The sequence below is a fragment of the Cucurbita moschata genome, unplaced genomic scaffold, assembly GCF_002738365.1.
Source record: "Cucurbita moschata cultivar Rifu unplaced genomic scaffold, Cmos_1.0 Cmo_Scf00010, whole genome shotgun sequence".
Lineage (NCBI taxonomy): Eukaryota > Viridiplantae > Streptophyta > Magnoliopsida > Cucurbitales > Cucurbitaceae > Cucurbita > Cucurbita moschata.
In genome coordinates, this window is record NW_019268526.1 from 2,664,096 (window position 1) to 2,679,948 (window position 15,853).

The 15,853-nt window shown below is 36.9% G+C and overlaps 4 protein-coding genes across 5 annotated transcripts; 1 reads left to right on the top strand and 3 right to left on the bottom strand.

Moving 5' to 3' along the window:
- Positions 1-1,076: 1,076 nt before the first annotated feature.
- Positions 1,077-2,332, bottom strand: LOC111448679 (ras-related protein RABA1f-like). Its single transcript, XM_023088363.1, has 2 exons — positions 1,853-2,332; positions 1,077-1,780 (listed from the first exon to the last, which is right to left on the bottom strand). Exons 1-2 carry the CDS (start codon positions 2,071-2,073, stop codon positions 1,348-1,350), a joined length of 654 nt encoding a protein of 217 aa, XP_022944131.1. The 5' UTR covers positions 2,074-2,332; the 3' UTR covers positions 1,077-1,347.
- A 2,153-nt stretch (positions 2,333-4,485) lies between these two features.
- Positions 4,486-6,688, bottom strand: LOC111449120 (rac-like GTP-binding protein RAC2). The gene is made up of 7 exons (XM_023088995.1): positions 6,521-6,688; positions 6,329-6,416; positions 5,294-5,403; positions 5,143-5,206; positions 4,997-5,061; positions 4,869-4,934; positions 4,486-4,713 (listed from the first exon to the last, which is right to left on the bottom strand). The coding sequence occupies exons 1-7, from the start codon at positions 6,617-6,619 to the stop codon at positions 4,615-4,617; spliced, it is 591 nt and encodes a 196-aa protein (XP_022944763.1). The 5' UTR covers positions 6,620-6,688; the 3' UTR covers positions 4,486-4,614.
- Positions 6,689-8,338: 1,650 nt separating this feature from the next.
- Positions 8,339-10,242, bottom strand: LOC111449119 (ervatamin-B-like). Its single transcript, XM_023088994.1, has 2 exons — positions 9,600-10,242; positions 8,339-9,098 (listed from the first exon to the last, which is right to left on the bottom strand). Exons 1-2 carry the CDS (start codon positions 10,027-10,029, stop codon positions 8,509-8,511), a joined length of 1,020 nt encoding a protein of 339 aa, XP_022944762.1. The 5' UTR covers positions 10,030-10,242; the 3' UTR covers positions 8,339-8,508.
- Positions 10,243-11,499: 1,257 nt separating this feature from the next.
- LOC111448747 (basic leucine zipper 6-like) lies at positions 11,500-13,418 on the top strand. Of its 2 annotated transcripts, none has more exons than XM_023088470.1 (4): positions 11,500-11,936; positions 12,013-12,103; positions 12,191-12,317; positions 13,146-13,418. In XM_023088470.1, exons 1-4 carry the CDS (start codon positions 11,662-11,664, stop codon positions 13,310-13,312), a joined length of 660 nt encoding a protein of 219 aa, XP_022944238.1. In that variant the 5' UTR covers positions 11,500-11,661; the 3' UTR covers positions 13,313-13,418. The 2 variants fall into 2 exon arrangements, with proteins under 2 accessions (XP_022944238.1, XP_022944239.1); XM_023088471.1 differs by having other exon boundaries at positions 13,155-13,418.
- The last annotated feature ends 2,435 nt before the right edge of the window (positions 13,419-15,853 follow it).

Below are 15,853 nucleotides of genomic sequence, written 5' to 3' on the forward strand. Positions count from 1 at the left end.
CCCCCCCCCCCCCCCCCTCCCTCCCTCTACAGAAGGAGGAGATTCTGAATGCTTGTTTATTCTATAGGGATTCTTTGGATTTTGAATCCAATATGCAGGGAAATACCTGTTTCCACGTTGTTTGTGTTTGTGAATAATAGTGTGAGAAAGCTATTCTCAACTTCGATATAATACGATCTGGCTTTTTCCGAGAAATCTCTGCCCAAGTCGAGCTTTAGAACACCGGAAAGGATTATGAAAGTTAAGAGGGTCGAATGGTTAGAGAGTCGGTAAATAAGAAGCGAATAATGTGAGCTCCTAAGGATAAGAGCTGTAAGGTTAGAAGGAATGACAGGGCAGGCCTCATTCATGTGTTCTAATCCCAACCCTTGACATGGTTTGTTTGGCTTCTTAGCTGCTGCTATGTACTCATCGAGTGCCTTGCTCACCTGCAATGAAGTACCCAACCTCCTAAATCCCTCGGGTAAAAGAAGCAACTTGAATAAATCTTGATGATTTATATGCAATCTTTTATAATATGACCAAATCTTCAGGCCTCCACATGCTTCACGACATTCCTTGTACAGAAGTTATCAATTCTATATTTCCTCGAGATGCGTGACCAATGTATTTCCTCGTCGACATTATCTATAAAGTCTGAATTTTTCAACTTATTTACTAGGTTAGAACAAGTGTTGCACATTCATTGTCTGCAAGAGTGCGATTATGACACAAACCAACCCTTGATCGCATCATTTTTCGTGTTCTTAAGAATTGGATACAAGGTTCCACATCTTTTTGACGTTGAAAAGCTCTAGAGGGAAGAATTCGGGACATGGAGTGGCGCAAGGAACTGAAGAATATTGATGAGGAACAAGGTGATTAGAAAGCAAAGCACCTAAGTTCTCCAAGAAACGTGCTCCATTGCAAAGAAATGAAATTCAACTGCATCAATGGCGTTGAAGACAGAGTGTGCGCACGGATAGCCATAAGATCGATAGCAAGTGGATAAGAGATAAAACCTAGACAACGTAGATGTTATTTTCCAAATAAATAAACAAAAGGGATTTTAAAAACATATTTGCAGATGTATAATAGGAAAAAATAATTTATAAAGTATTGGTACATTTGTTCTCCAATAATTCATCTTCTTCTTCTTCTTCTTCTTCTAAGCATCCATCAAATTCATAGGTACAGCCTACCTAAAAACAGCACTAGAAATTATGCATTCCAAGGAACACACATGATCATTCAACATTTCCCCAACAAAAAAATCAAAAACCAAACAAAATTTAGAAAAACAAAACAAAACCAAAATCAAAGAGAGACCCATTTGAGGAATGAATTCATTTAAGTATTTGAAGATTGTTATGAAGAACAGCAGCCAGCCTTCTTAACGGCAGAGACATCATCCTTGGAGCCAATGTCAATGGTCTGTCCCTTAGGCAGGACTGTGGGGTCATCTCCAATGTCAAGGATCTTCCTGCTCACCACTCTGTAGGTCTGCGTGAGAACCTCCGTGAAGGAATTCTCGACGTTGAATGACTCTAATGCTGATGTCTCCATGAAATATGTTCTCTCCCTCTCTGCAAATGCCTGCGCGTCCTCCGTCGACACTGCCCTCAGGTGCCGCAAATCCGCTTTGTTCCCTACCAGCATTATCACTATGTTGTGATCCGTGTGCCCTCTTAACTCCTTCAGCCATCTCTCCACATTCTCAAATGTCACATGCCGCGTCACGTCGTACACTATCAATGCTCCTACCGCTCCCCTATAATACGCGCTCGTAATCGCTCGATACCTATTACACCCAAAAGTTCAGAGACTAAATTTATAATTCATAATTTTAAAAAAAATAAAAATCAAGGAAAACCTTTCTTGGCCGGCAGTGTCCCAAATCTGAGCCTTGACGATCTTGTCATCGACGCGAATACTACGAGTAGCGAATTCAACCCCGATGGTCGATTTGGTCTCGAGGCTGAATTCATTTCGGGTGAAACGGGATAAGAGATTGGATTTTCCGACGCCGGAGTCGCCGATCAGCACCACCTTGAACAGGTAATCGTAATCATCATCGGCTCTGTAAGCGCCCATTTCAAGAATTGTCGAAAACAGAGGAGATTATAATTATGCGACGATTTTTAGGAAATGGGATCTGGATTTATAAATAAATAGATAAAGACAGAGATCCCGACAGTCTCCAAGGGAAGAGAGAGAGGGGGAGAGAACGAGAGAGAGAGAGAGAGAGGGAGAGGATGAGGCTGCCGGAGGAGAGACGAGATTGAAAGGGGAGACGATTCCTTACAAGAATGCTCTGCTTTTGCTTTCTATTTGCTAAAAACAAAATCATGCTCAAAACTTTCCTGCCCACCAATCAGATCCAAACTTCCAATTCTAAATTATAAATTTCTCAATAATTTTTAATTTTTAATTTTGGTAAAAGTTTAGATTTAGACCCATTCCTCGTTTTTTTTCCTTTAAATAAATTATATAAATATATATATATATATATATATATATATATATATTCCTTAATTATTAATATAAAGTCAATAAATATAATAAAAAATATGGTTTGGTGAACGTAAATCAATTCTTCGGTTGCATTTGCAGCGCCCAAGTTGGACTACATTATTTAATATTTGTTCGGTTCCCTTCGTTCAAATTTAATTCCCTTTTTCTCTAAATAAATTAAATAAAATAATTCCCTCTTGCTTCACCTTAATTAACAAAATAAAAATAAAATAATAATAAATATACCCTCCTCTTCTCCAAAAAGGCTCGTAAATATCAGAATTTAGTACAAGTTTGAATTAATTATGAAATATATGATATTCGTAATCATTTAATATTTAAATAATATATTAGTTAGAGAATATATCTTAAATATTCGTAATCAAATTTAAATAGTAGTTTATTTTATTTTATTCGAAATAGTTAGTTTATATTTTCTTCATCGGTGGATATTAGTTAGTATCTTGTATCTATTTAACCGTTTATTTTATTTTATTTTATTCTCAAAATTTAGTCAGTTTATATTTTCTTTATTTATAGGTATGAGTTAGTATCTTGTATCTATTTAACACTAGTTTATTTTATTTTATTTTATTATCAAAATTTAGTTAATTTTTTTTTTTTTTTTGTAGGTATTAGTTAGTATCTGTTATCTATTTAAACGTAAATATAATGAAATTGAACCTTTCATCCTAATTTTATTTTTCATTATTAAATCTGTATTTTAGTAATAATATTTTCATATCTATTCATACAGGTAGATCATTCACTTAACTAGCCAGTATATAATTACTCCAGGTATATAATTACTCCAGATATATATATGTATATATATATATATTAAATAAATAGGAGAAAACAGAGAAAGGGAGGAGTCTGCGCAGTAAGAATTTGAACGGCGACCGTTGGAAAATGGTTAAATCTTGACGGAGTTTATGTTATTTTATTTAATTTATTTTTGAAAAATCAAATCTCCACGGCAGTTGAATGGACATTTATTGCAAGTTGTAAATAATTGTGATTTTATTTTCATTTGGACATGGTCAACTTTGGTGACCATCAATTAATTTGGCTCATTAAATATATTTTTTTTATATAAAAATAAATAGTTCAATTTGGTATATTAAATCAATATTTTTTTTTTAATTACTAAGCCATAAAATAAAAATGTCTTTAAAATACTATGAAAATATGTTGGCCTGTCCATTTGTTGCTTAATTAAGTAATAATGGAGACATTTTATAAATTTAATTCTAATATTTGAATTTTCGTCCATTTTTAATTTCCTATTTTAATATCAAATATTAATCTTTATCGTAGTTTTATTTCAAATTGAAAGGAGGAAACATCAGCATGGATGTGACTAATGGATTGAAGTGGTTTAATTATTAAAATTAATAAATTTAAGAAAAGAAATATATATATATTACACGTTAGTCCTCCGATTTTGAACGCGTTCACTATGTCATTAGACTTTCAACTTAGTTCCTGTAATTTTAAATTTTATGTCTCATTTAAATTCACTCATCTACTAAACACAAAATTAAAAGTTTACGACTCTATTAGTATAACGATCCATGTCTAGGATTTGAAATTTGAATTCGATGTCTGGTGGTCCCGTCGTTCCAGCATGTTTCGTCTTCATTCATATGCATCCTAAAAAAATTCCTAGAAGATCACCCAACATAGAACCTATCCTTACAGACCAACACGAGTCCTTCCACCATACTTTGTCCTTACTCATATGCATCCTAGAAAAATTACGATGAGGACACCTAACATAGAGCTACTGAAAAGTAAAATGCACCATGTTGGTATAGACAGTAAGTTTCATTTCCTTTACGCCTTTGTTAGTAATTTTATTCTCAAGATCGCTTTCGTTCGAATGTGGTTTCGGTTCATTTATGTACCTTTCTTTTACTTAAGGTCAATAATCATACACGAAAATTAAATTTATATTAAATAAATCAATTAACTATTACAATTCAAACATTTATAAGATTCAAGAATTTATTAAAAATGAAAAACTAATAAACAAATTCGATACTTTTGACAATTCAAGAACGAAATAGACACAGAATTCAAAGTTTGTCACATCAGAAAAACGAAATGAAATCTAACTTAAAGAAACACACATTTTCTGGCCTTTCGTCGCTTTCTCTTCGGTTTCGGTGGCTGTAGGACAACCTTGATGGCAGCATCAAACACAGCTTTGACATTCTGCAAGTTAGATCAGTTGATCACAAGTGTTAGATTCGGGTTCGGGACATCGTTAAACTTCCATAGCTCGATTCGAGTTAGTAGCATCAGCCAACTCTGTCTAGCTTACTTCAAGATCAAATATTTGTTTTCAGAACATATTGGGTTTCAATTACCTGCTGAGTTTTTGAGCTGCATTCTATGTAACCAGCTGCACCAATTGCTTTCTTCAGTTCTTCACCCTGTCAAATAAGGCCATCAACAACTTCCTCTCCCATCAGATCCATGAATATGAAAGCAATACCTGCGCTGTCGTGATCGGTACCGCACCGGGATGGCTAGTCAGAAACTGCTTATCGTCCCGTAAATCTGCAAACAAGTAACCATTTAAACATCAAATGACCCAACATTGTGTCAGTTTTTGATGTGTTTGAACATGATTGTCATTACCATGTTTGGTTCCAACAAGAACAATTGGGACAGTCGGGGCATAATGCCGCAGCTCCGGGATCCACTGTGGAAACAAATAAGAAGCCTGATGTTCTAATAGCAATGATTTATAGTTTGATTAATGAAGGGAGAGCAGATGATGGTTGTGAACCTTCTTGGAGATGTTTTCATAGCTAGCTTTGCTGATTAGAGAAAAGGCCAACAGAAACACGTCTGCACCTCTATAGCTCAAAGGCCTCAGCCTGTTGTAATCTTCCTGTCCTGCATTTAGCAGATAACCCCAACAATGAATGGCTTCATATTCTTTCTTTAAACATGATTAGATACTCCATAAGTTTATTATCAAGTCACCCTTGAGCTTATAAGCTTCAAAGTAATAGGCTAAAGTTTCTTTATATCAGTACTTCTATCGTAAATTTAAGCAAATGAACGTTGAGGATGGTTGGAAAATATGTCGACTAATTAAGGGGTTGACCATGGGTTTATAAGTAAGGAATACATCTCCATTGGTACGAGGCCTTTTGGGGAAACCAAAAGCAAAGCCTTGAGAGCTTATGTTCAAAGTGGACAATATTATACCATGGTGGAGGTTCGTGGTTCATAACATGGTATCAGAGCCATGCCCTTAATTTAGCTATGTCAATAGAATTCTGAAGTGTCGAACAAAGTAGTTGCGAGCTTCGAAGGTGTTGTCAAGTATCGAACAAATGGTGTACTATGTTCGAGGGCTCTAGATAAAGAGTCGAGTCTTGATTAAGGAGAGGTTGTTCCAGGGCTCCCAAGCATCAGGGGAGACTCTACGGTAAGCATCAGGAGAGACTCTACGGTGTACTTTGTTCGAGGGAAAGATTGTTGAAAATTGTGGTGTACTTTGTTCGAGGGAAAGATTGTTGAAAATTGTTGGGAGGAAGACCCATATTGGCTAAGCATTAAGGGGATGATCATGGAATTATACGTAGAGAAACAAAAAAACAAAACCACTAGAGAGTTTATGTTCGTGGACAATATCATCTAACAATAAACACTCTTTAAGCTTAAGTTTATGGGCTACCATACCAAATCATCGATCAACCAAAAAGCTAATGGGTGATAATAAGTTTGCCCAAATCGTGAAGGTCAAGGTAACCACAATCCTCACAAACAGAAACCCAAATTTCAAAAGTGGATATCAAGTAAAGTTTCTCACCGGCAGTGTCCCAAAGCCCCAGGTTGACGGTGCTGCCATCGACCACAACATTTGCACTGAAATTATCAAAAACGGTGGGCACATAGTCCTACAAGAATTCCCAGAAAAACAAAGTGCCCAAATCAGCTCAGCTCAAACCTTAAATCTGCGACTAAAAATGGAGAAGACAAAGAACAGAACAGAGACGCTTACAGTTGGGAAAGTGTTGCTAGTGTATGAGATAAGCATGCAAGTCTTCCCCACAGCCCCATCTCCAACAGTGACACACTTGATGAATCGAGCCGTACTCATCTCAAGAACCCCCTTATGAGTATTACCTTCAACCTTCACCAATTTCAAGTTCAACAATCTCTCAGAACATTACCCACTTCTCCGATTTTCGTTTCTCAATCTCCATTGGTGAAGAAAAAGAGGCAGAAATTGAAAGAACTATGTAAAAGCAGAGAGAAGAGGGAAGAAAATGATTTGGGGTTCGAAATTTGAATAGAAATGGAGGGGGTGGAGAAGGGCATTTAATAATCCTAACAAACTCAGAATCTGGGTTCAACTTTTGCGTTGTGGGTGTGAGTTTATGGTGTGTTCTTTTAGCCCTTCACCATTGATTGCTGCCAAATGCTTTCCGTTCCTTAAAGCAGACGCCCAAAACCCAAAAGGGAAAACAGCCAAATTGAATGCGTTGGGTGATAGTGTTGGTTGTTTGAAGTGTTACACAAGGGAGAGCTTTAAATTGATGATAATTAAGAGTTAAACCAGCAATGTATTTCCTTAATTACATCAAAACTTTATATTAAAGTGTGTTACGAGCAACTCAGCTGGTTGTTAGGACTTTTCTAAAAGGTCTTGTATCAATGAAGATGTATTCCTCTCTTATAAATCCATGATCATTTCTAAATTAGTTAACGTGTAACTCTCTCCCAACAATCTAAACAGGGGTAAGCGCAGTGCATCTGTTTTGGGTACAGAGACGACGTATATAAGCCCGTAATGATTGAGAGGGAAATGATTGGTAATGAATATGAAATGAGAGAGTTTAGTATAATAAAATAAGAATGATTAATTAATATGGAACAAAGTTTGTTAATTGGGTCCAATTTGCATTTTTATTAAAGCAACTTTTGATAGACACGTTTACAGCTGATACCATCATTTTTATGAAGCTCAAATTTCACAACTTCATAATCATTCCCCATTGCTTTTGGGGAGGGAATCAATCCAAAGAGGAATCATAATCATTGGACGGCTGTGATTTCATTTGAATTTTATATTATATTGAAAGTGCGATTAAGACATCTTTATTTAAGTTGGTCGTTCTAACATACTTGAAAATTATTTTTAACTTATGTTCGGTAACGAAGGAAACTTAGGAATGAATCGAGAAATTATTGGTTCATTTATGGCTTGCACGCCTTACAAGCACCAAGGGAACAAATGCCACGAGACATGTTTCTTAGTTTGGGAGGCTGTTACAACATTTGAGGGCATTAATATTAACAAAAATTGTTCGTTTTGGCTGGTAACGTATTACTATCTGCCTTACATGTCCTTATAAACAATGTTTCGTTCCCTTCTCCAACCGATATGGGATTTCTGTTCGTCTAACAGACCTGTAATGTATTAGAGTCGTGTTCGTCTAACAGACTCGTAATGTATTACCGTCACCTCACATATACTTAGAAACAATGTTTCGTTCCCCTCTCCAACCGATATGGGATCTATGTTCGTCTAACAGACCCGTAATGTATTACCATCAGCCTCACATATCCTTATAACAAATGTTTCGTTCCCCTCTCCAACCGATATGATATCTCATAATTAATCCGCCTTGGGGGCCAGCGTCATCTTTTGACACATCGTCTAGTGTCTAGCTTTCATATCAATAGTAACAGTTCAAGCTCGTCGCTAACAAATATTGCCCGCTTTGACCCGTTATATATCCTCGTCGGTCTAGGTCAAAGAAGTGAAAAACATAAGAGAAGAAGGCAAGAGAAGGGCTGTGGATTCTGTGGTAGATCTTAAAGTGTGTAAATTTATTTTGTTCTGTTTGAATCCCTTCTGTTCTTTATCACAAACCCTTTAATAATTCTTATTACATCACTGCATAATCTAATCTACTGGATATGAACAAACATCTGCATATAATTTATAATCTTTAAACTTAAGTTCTTCCCTTGTGAACATGCTCAGTCTTTGGTCGGGTAGCTAGCCTCCATGGCTATGCCACAGGCACCTCGCTTATCAATCGAATCACGCTTCATCCTTATGTACCCAGATTCACCCCACTCAGTCCCCCACGAGTTCTTGACAAGCCAGTAAGTATTATCCCCAACTTCCCCATACCCAACGATTGCCACTCCATGATTGAGCTGCTTCCCACAGCTACCTGAGAAGATACCACTAGAATAGAATTGAAAGTCATATCCCCCTGCATCAATGGCTACAGAAACTGGCTGATGGGCAACAGCAGCTTTCAATTTCTTCTCGTTATTCGTAGGTACTTTTTCATACCCACTTATTGTCACAGAGTGGTATCTCACTTTTTGTGTGTTGCAAAAAGCTTCAATTCCTCTGTATGGATATTCTCTCTCTGTTGTCAGACCACTTCTCTTGATGTACTCAAACGCTTTGTTCATGAATCCGCCATCGCAGCCCTGGTTCCCTGAGATGATATCACAGTCCACAAGCTCTTGCTCTGATAAAGACTCTAACTTTCCTGTTCTTATTTTGTGGATGCCTTCCACTGCTGCTACTGCAGAGAATGCCCAGCAACTCCCTGTTTCAAATACTTCAAAACTTGTGAGTATAGATAAAAAGGGCTACTTGTTTTAATGAATGAGTTTGTTCTACGTTGGCTAATTAAGGAAATGATCATGTGTTTAGAAGTAAAGCCATAAGAGCTTAGCTCAAAGTATTTGGAGGTTCGTTATTCCTAACATGGTATAGAGCTATGCTCTTAACTTAGCTATGTCAATAGAATCCTCAAATATCGAACAAAGTAGTTGTGAGCCTCGAAGGTGTAGTCAAAAGTGACTCAATTGTTGAACAAAAGGGTGCACTTTGTTCGAGGACTCTAGAGAAAGGAGTCGAGTCTCAATTAAGGGGAGACTGTTCCAGGGTTCCATAGGCCTCAGGAGGATTGTTGGGGGAGTCCCACGTTAACTAATTTAGAGAATGATCATGGATTTATAAGTAAAGAAAACATCTCCATTGGCACGAGACCTTTTGGGGAGTCCAAAGCATATCATTGTGGAGGTTCGTTATTCCTAACACATACCGCATTGGCCTTGATCCTTTACCGGAGTAACAGCATCTTCCATTCTCCAGTCAACATGAGTAGGCAAGCTAATAACATGATCATATCTAAAGCATGTATCAGGCAGGCAATGAGTTTGATACCCCAAATAAGTTGTCTTAAACTCATCATTTGTGAGGTCTGCAAAGCTATTTTCAGCAAGAGTATATGAATGATTCAGTGAATTGAAGTTGTCAATGTACTGAACATTCAGCTGATAAACTGTGAATCTCCGTTCCTGCTCCTCTCTGCTCTTGTACTCTCGGCTGTGTTTATTCATCCATTTCTTGTACCTGTCTTGTAAGCCATTGGAGGGGCTGTCCGTTGCCATGGATGCCATTGAGGGTGTGCAGACAATCCAGAGAATCAGGGACGTTAAACCCATGTTCCAAATCGTTTTATATGCTTCCATGGCCCTTTTCTAATTGAGAATTGAGCTGAGTTTGTGTTCATTGTTCATATGGAGTTCTGATTATATATTGATCCATTCTCAACTGTAAAAGGATGGAGTTTTGATACTTAAGAACTTCTTGGATTCATGTGGTTTACACCTTGAAGTGTCTGTAGGGCAAGTCTGTTGTTTCATGTTACCTGCACGGCAGAGACAGCTTTTGTTTTGAAATGAATGGTGACAATTATGGAGCTAAGTTGTCAATCTTTTTCAAATTTCTATTATATGTTAAACTTATCTAAATATCTTCTCACGCTAGGCTACGGTCGGTGTTGGTGTCGACCACCAAAATTCACTGACCATGACGACCACCACCTAGCATTGTTGATCGGCAATGCAAGCTACCACCACTCACTACTATTGATTGCTACTACCCATTGACAACAACCTTTAACGATCAATGACTAGATGATGGTCGGAGACCAGGATTGTTGGTTGTGTTGAAGATTGTTGGGAGAGGAGTCCCACGTTGGCTAATTAAGGGGAAGATCATGAATTTATAAGTAAGAAATATTATCTCCACTGGTACGAGGTCTTTTGAGAAAATCAAAAGCAAAATCATGAGAGCTTATACTTAAAATGAGCAATACTATACCACTATGGAGAGTCTCGGTTCCTGGTTGGTGACCAACGACCACTTCGACAATCACTAAAATGGTCATTAGTCATCAATCCATTGTTTTAGTTGCTAGTCTCAATCACTAGCCACCGATCACCAACAATCAAGATTTGGGACAGGGGCCATGACAAGGGATCGAGACCAATGACTAGCAACCGGGGATTGGTGACTGACTACTTCAATGATTGGTAGTCGATGACAGGGGACAAAGACTAGTGATTGAGCCTAAGAATCAAGGACCCGCAACTCACCACTGGCTACCGGGACTAGTGACCCCTTTGACGATGTTCAGTGATCACTAGTCATGGGTCTCTAGTCCCATTCGTTGATTCTCAATTTCGATCGTTAGTCATTGGTTTCCGATTTTCGATCTCAATCGCTAGTTATAGGTTGCTTGGTTACTAATGGCAAACAACCAAAATTCTGGTTTGGCCAATAAGATGCTCAACGTGTCAAGAACAAATTGATAAACAGTGAAGAAATTGTAGCTGTGCACGCCTCCTCAGCTGGGAGAGAGCAACATACCCAAAAATCAGCCATGATTTAGCTCAGTTACAGTCCTAACTACAATTCAATCCACATGGGTTTACGATACACGTCAAAGCTTGTCGTCTCGTGCCTAAACTAATTGAACTGTATTCAAGTTGACGTTGATGAACAATGATTGTAATATGATTGTAATGAGACAAAGAGTGAGGGATCCCACTAAATTGCAAGTCAGAGAGGGCACGTGGTGACTGATTCCTACCCTCATTGATTATAAAATAAGCCAAGCCAGTGGCGACTTTCGTTTGAGTCCACAACCAACTGGAGATAGCTGTCCATGTGCCATCACTGCACAATCATATCACAATCTGATACCCATCATCAAACCCTTTACTCCCCACATTTTCATCCATTTCCGCCTTATAAACCCTCTGTTACCCTCCCTTTGATTTGGGTTTCATTTTGTTTCCTACAATTTCCTCTCAATCATGCCAAATTTGCCTCCCAAATTCCCAAACTTCAACACTCCAAATCCCCCTGCACACGACCACTTCCTTTCCTTCTCGTCCCCTCGACAAAGTCTCCACCATCGCTCCGTTAGCGACTCGATCGCCTTCCTCGAAACGCCGACGATGAATCAAACCATTTTAGGCTCGGCTGCACCATCCAACAATAATGCATTTGATGTGTTTGATGAAGATGATCAGCCAACTTCTTCCGAGGCACATAACGATGGAATCACTGACTCGAAACGAGTCAAGAGGTAAATTAAGAGCGAGTCTTATACGATCTCTAAAAGGGTGTAAAAAAGTTGACATCTTTTCATGAAAAACACACAGAATCTTGGCAAACAGACAATCTGCACGAAGATCACGGGTGAGAAAGCTGCAATATATTACAGAACTGGAACAGAGTATCAGTACATTACAGGTTATTTTGCATTGTAATTTAATAATTTCGGTGTGTTCATGAACTTGTTTGATTAATGTCTTAATGATATGATTATACAATGAATAGGCCGAAGTTTCAATGTTGTCACCACGAGTAGCATTTCTAGATCAACAACGACTACTTCTAAACGTGGACAATAGTGCTTTGAAGCAAAGAATCGCCTCCCTCTCCCAAGACAACATTTTCAAAGATGGTAACAAAACAAAACAAATCCTCATTTCATTCTTTTTTCGAGTTTAACCGTTGCACGCTAGAATGATAATAGATGTCTTAGTTATCGAGCAATACCCAGTATGCCGCTCTTCATGTTTTTATCTTATATTCACATATTGTCTAAAAAGCTAAATTTATAATTTTGAACCGAAATTATGTATTCTTGGATGAAAGTCTCACATCGGCTAATTTAAGTAATGATCATCTATTGGCATGAAGTTTTTTTTTTGTGGAAATCCAAAGTTGACTCTCCACAATGGTACACTATAAGCCTCCCCTTAATGGAACCCTTGAACAAAGTACACCATTTGTTCGACACCAATGGTACACTATAAGTCTCTCCTTAATCGAGGCTCGACTCCTTTCTCTAGAGCCCTCGAACAAAATACACACTTTAGTCACTTTTGACTACACCTTCGAGGCTCACAATTCTTTGTTCGATAGTTGAGGATTCTATTGACATGGTTAAGTTTAGGGCATAGTTTAGATACCATGTTAGGAATCACGATTCTCCACAATAACAATAGTATGATATTGTCCACTTTGAGCATAAGCTCTCGTGGCTTTGCTTTGGGCTTCCCCAAAAAGCCTCGTAACAATAGAGATAGTATTCCTCACTTATAAACCCATGATCTTCCACTAAATTAACCAACGGTGGGACTCACTCCCAATAATCCTCAACAAACTTATACTCAAAGCAGACAATATCATATCATCGTGGAGAGTCGTGTTGAACTAACCATCTTTAATTTTAAAGAAAATACGAGTATTTTTTAAATTTGAGTATATATATTGAAGAATTTATAAGGATGTGCAGCACATGAAGAAGCATTGAAGAGGGAAATAGAGAGATTAGGGCAATTATACCATCGGCAACAGAAGAATCGGAGAATGAATAGCAATGGGCCGTCGCCGGTAGCAGCCGACGAGCCCATATCTCCGGGAGATAAAAACCAGACGCTTCTCTATGTTTGACCAACTTTTTTACCTTTGCTTTTTTTGTCGGATAACATGTTGAGTCAAAACTCAGCAGTCAAATGTTCAATCAACAAACTTTACTGCAGTAAATATTTGTTCAAAGGATTCCATCATTTTGAATGAGCTTGTTCGCCCCGTCGGAATCAAATCTCATACGTCAATATGTGAGAGTCGAGATTCAAATGATAAAAATAGTGAAAATGAAAATTGTGATTATTAGCTAAGTCGATTAAATAATCATGATACAAATATTTTACTATTAAAAAAAATTATAAATTTAGTCTCTAAATTTTTAATTTGACTACTATTTTTAAATTTATAATATTATCTATCCCCTTATATTATTTGTCTTTATTTATTTTAATGATTTTTTTTTTTTAATTTTATTATGTTATGTTCATATTTGTGGTTTCTTGACGTGAAAGAGTTGCTAGAGGTTGATTGCTCACATGGGTAAGCCATTGCAAATATGTATTTTTTTTTTTTTTTTGGAAGTATTCGATTTAGAGTTTAAGTTTATATATTTGTTCATCTAAAATGGACGTCTCTTTCAATGAGCCATCGTTGCTTGTCGTTTTCGTCTACAAAATTTTTCACTATCGACTTTCTTGGAATTTCTTCTCATATTTAGATGAGAAACGATTCGTTCGAATCTTTACAACGAGAAATGAAGAAGTTTTGTTTCTTATTCTAGCAAACAATTCCTCGTCTAGATTCGTAAGCGACTTTCTATAAATGCAAATGGAAAGCAATTCAACCAATTAGGGATAAGGCCTCGTGTAACAACAATGATGACGCTAGCTAACAAGGAGTGAGATGACGGGCAACATTTATCACGAAGAGAAAAACGATAAAATGAGGAATTGTTTTAATTAACATCAACTCGAGAATTCAATCATAAAAATTATATTTGGTTAAACATTTTTTGAGTTACATTTTTTATTTTTAAAAATTTGATAATGATATGAGTGGGGTAAGGTAGAGCAAGAGGGAAAAAATGACAAGAAATTGAAATTACAATTTTTTGTTTTTTAATTATGATCAAATAATAAATGAACTTATTTTGTCTCATCCACCATGTTACACTAGTGTCCAAGATTTGGCACATCTCAACTCAATAAAAAAGAAAAGTTATTTGGTTCCTAATCCAACTACTTTTTATTTTTCAATATAAACATATTTTGAATATTTTTCAATCGAGATCTGATTTTTAAATTTGTTATCCTACACTGTAAAAACGTTAAGAAGCATAAAATAATATCGAGTCTTTTCTTATTAAATCTCTATTTTCAAGCATAAAAACGACAGTGAGGCTGACAGTAGTATATAACGGACTAAAGTGGACAATTTTAAGTGGGGTTGGACTGTTATAAATAGTATGAAAGCAAGTGGGGTTGGATTGTTATAAATAGTATAAAAGCCAACACGAGAAAGCCAGCAGGGTTGGACTGTTATAAATAGTATAAAAGCCAACACGAGAGCAATGTGTCAACGAGGATGCAAGCCCCCAAAGAGTAGATTGTGAGATCTCATATCGGTTGGAGAGAAAAACGAACATTCCTGTGTGAAAACCTCTCAAAACCTCTCCCTTTTTTAAAATCGTAAATCTGACGACGATACGTAACGGGTCAAGGTGGACAATATCTGCTAGTGATGGGCGGTAAAAAACGACCCATATACAAAAAGTTAATGTAGCCATAATTTACGAGTACCTACCCCATTATGAATCAATCATAGTTCAATAAAGGAAACTAATTTGGAGCAATTATATAATCCAAGGCATGTGGAAAACCAAACAAAATATCAAAGCTTTTTCATTCACTCATTCATTTGAGCCTAATTACACTGGCCATTTTATACGACCTGCCAAAGAAAAGCCTGCCTATGTCTGCACGGCTCTTCTATTACACCAGTATATGTTGCTGTCTGAATTCCTTGTCTTTTCCATCAAACACTTCTCTCTCTTTACCTTTTTATCTTTCAAGAGGATTCTCAAAGAGATGAAGTGCCTTGAGATATTGGGAGGCTGCAACTTGGAAAAAGTTCATCTCCTTTTTGAGTCATAAATGAGCAATATATAGCAGCAAATTCACTCAAACAAGAAGAATCTGATATCAAAACTTGACGATGGAATTTCATGGTTTATGGGGAAGAACAGGATATGAATCACAATATTGAAAGGAGTAATGCATATCTTATCCACAACTTGAAGATCTGAATCAAAAGAGAAGTGTTTTTGCATTTTGCTATCAGTTTTGAAGCTAAATCTTCATTGATTTGCATTAGTGGTGTCAGATAAACCCAATTGAAATGCATGAACTATAATAGTTTGAAGAAATAAAAGAAGATAAGTATGTGGATTGTATTGATGGGGAGGAAGAAAAGCAAGTCATTTTCCAGCATTTGGTTCAGTTTTATGTGGCTACAGGCACCACTACCACAAAAATGTAACTTGGCAAAACTCCAAACGAGTTACACATGCTGTCAAAGCAACCTGTATAAACCACAAGCTCATTTAGTTTCAATCCTATCTCTTTC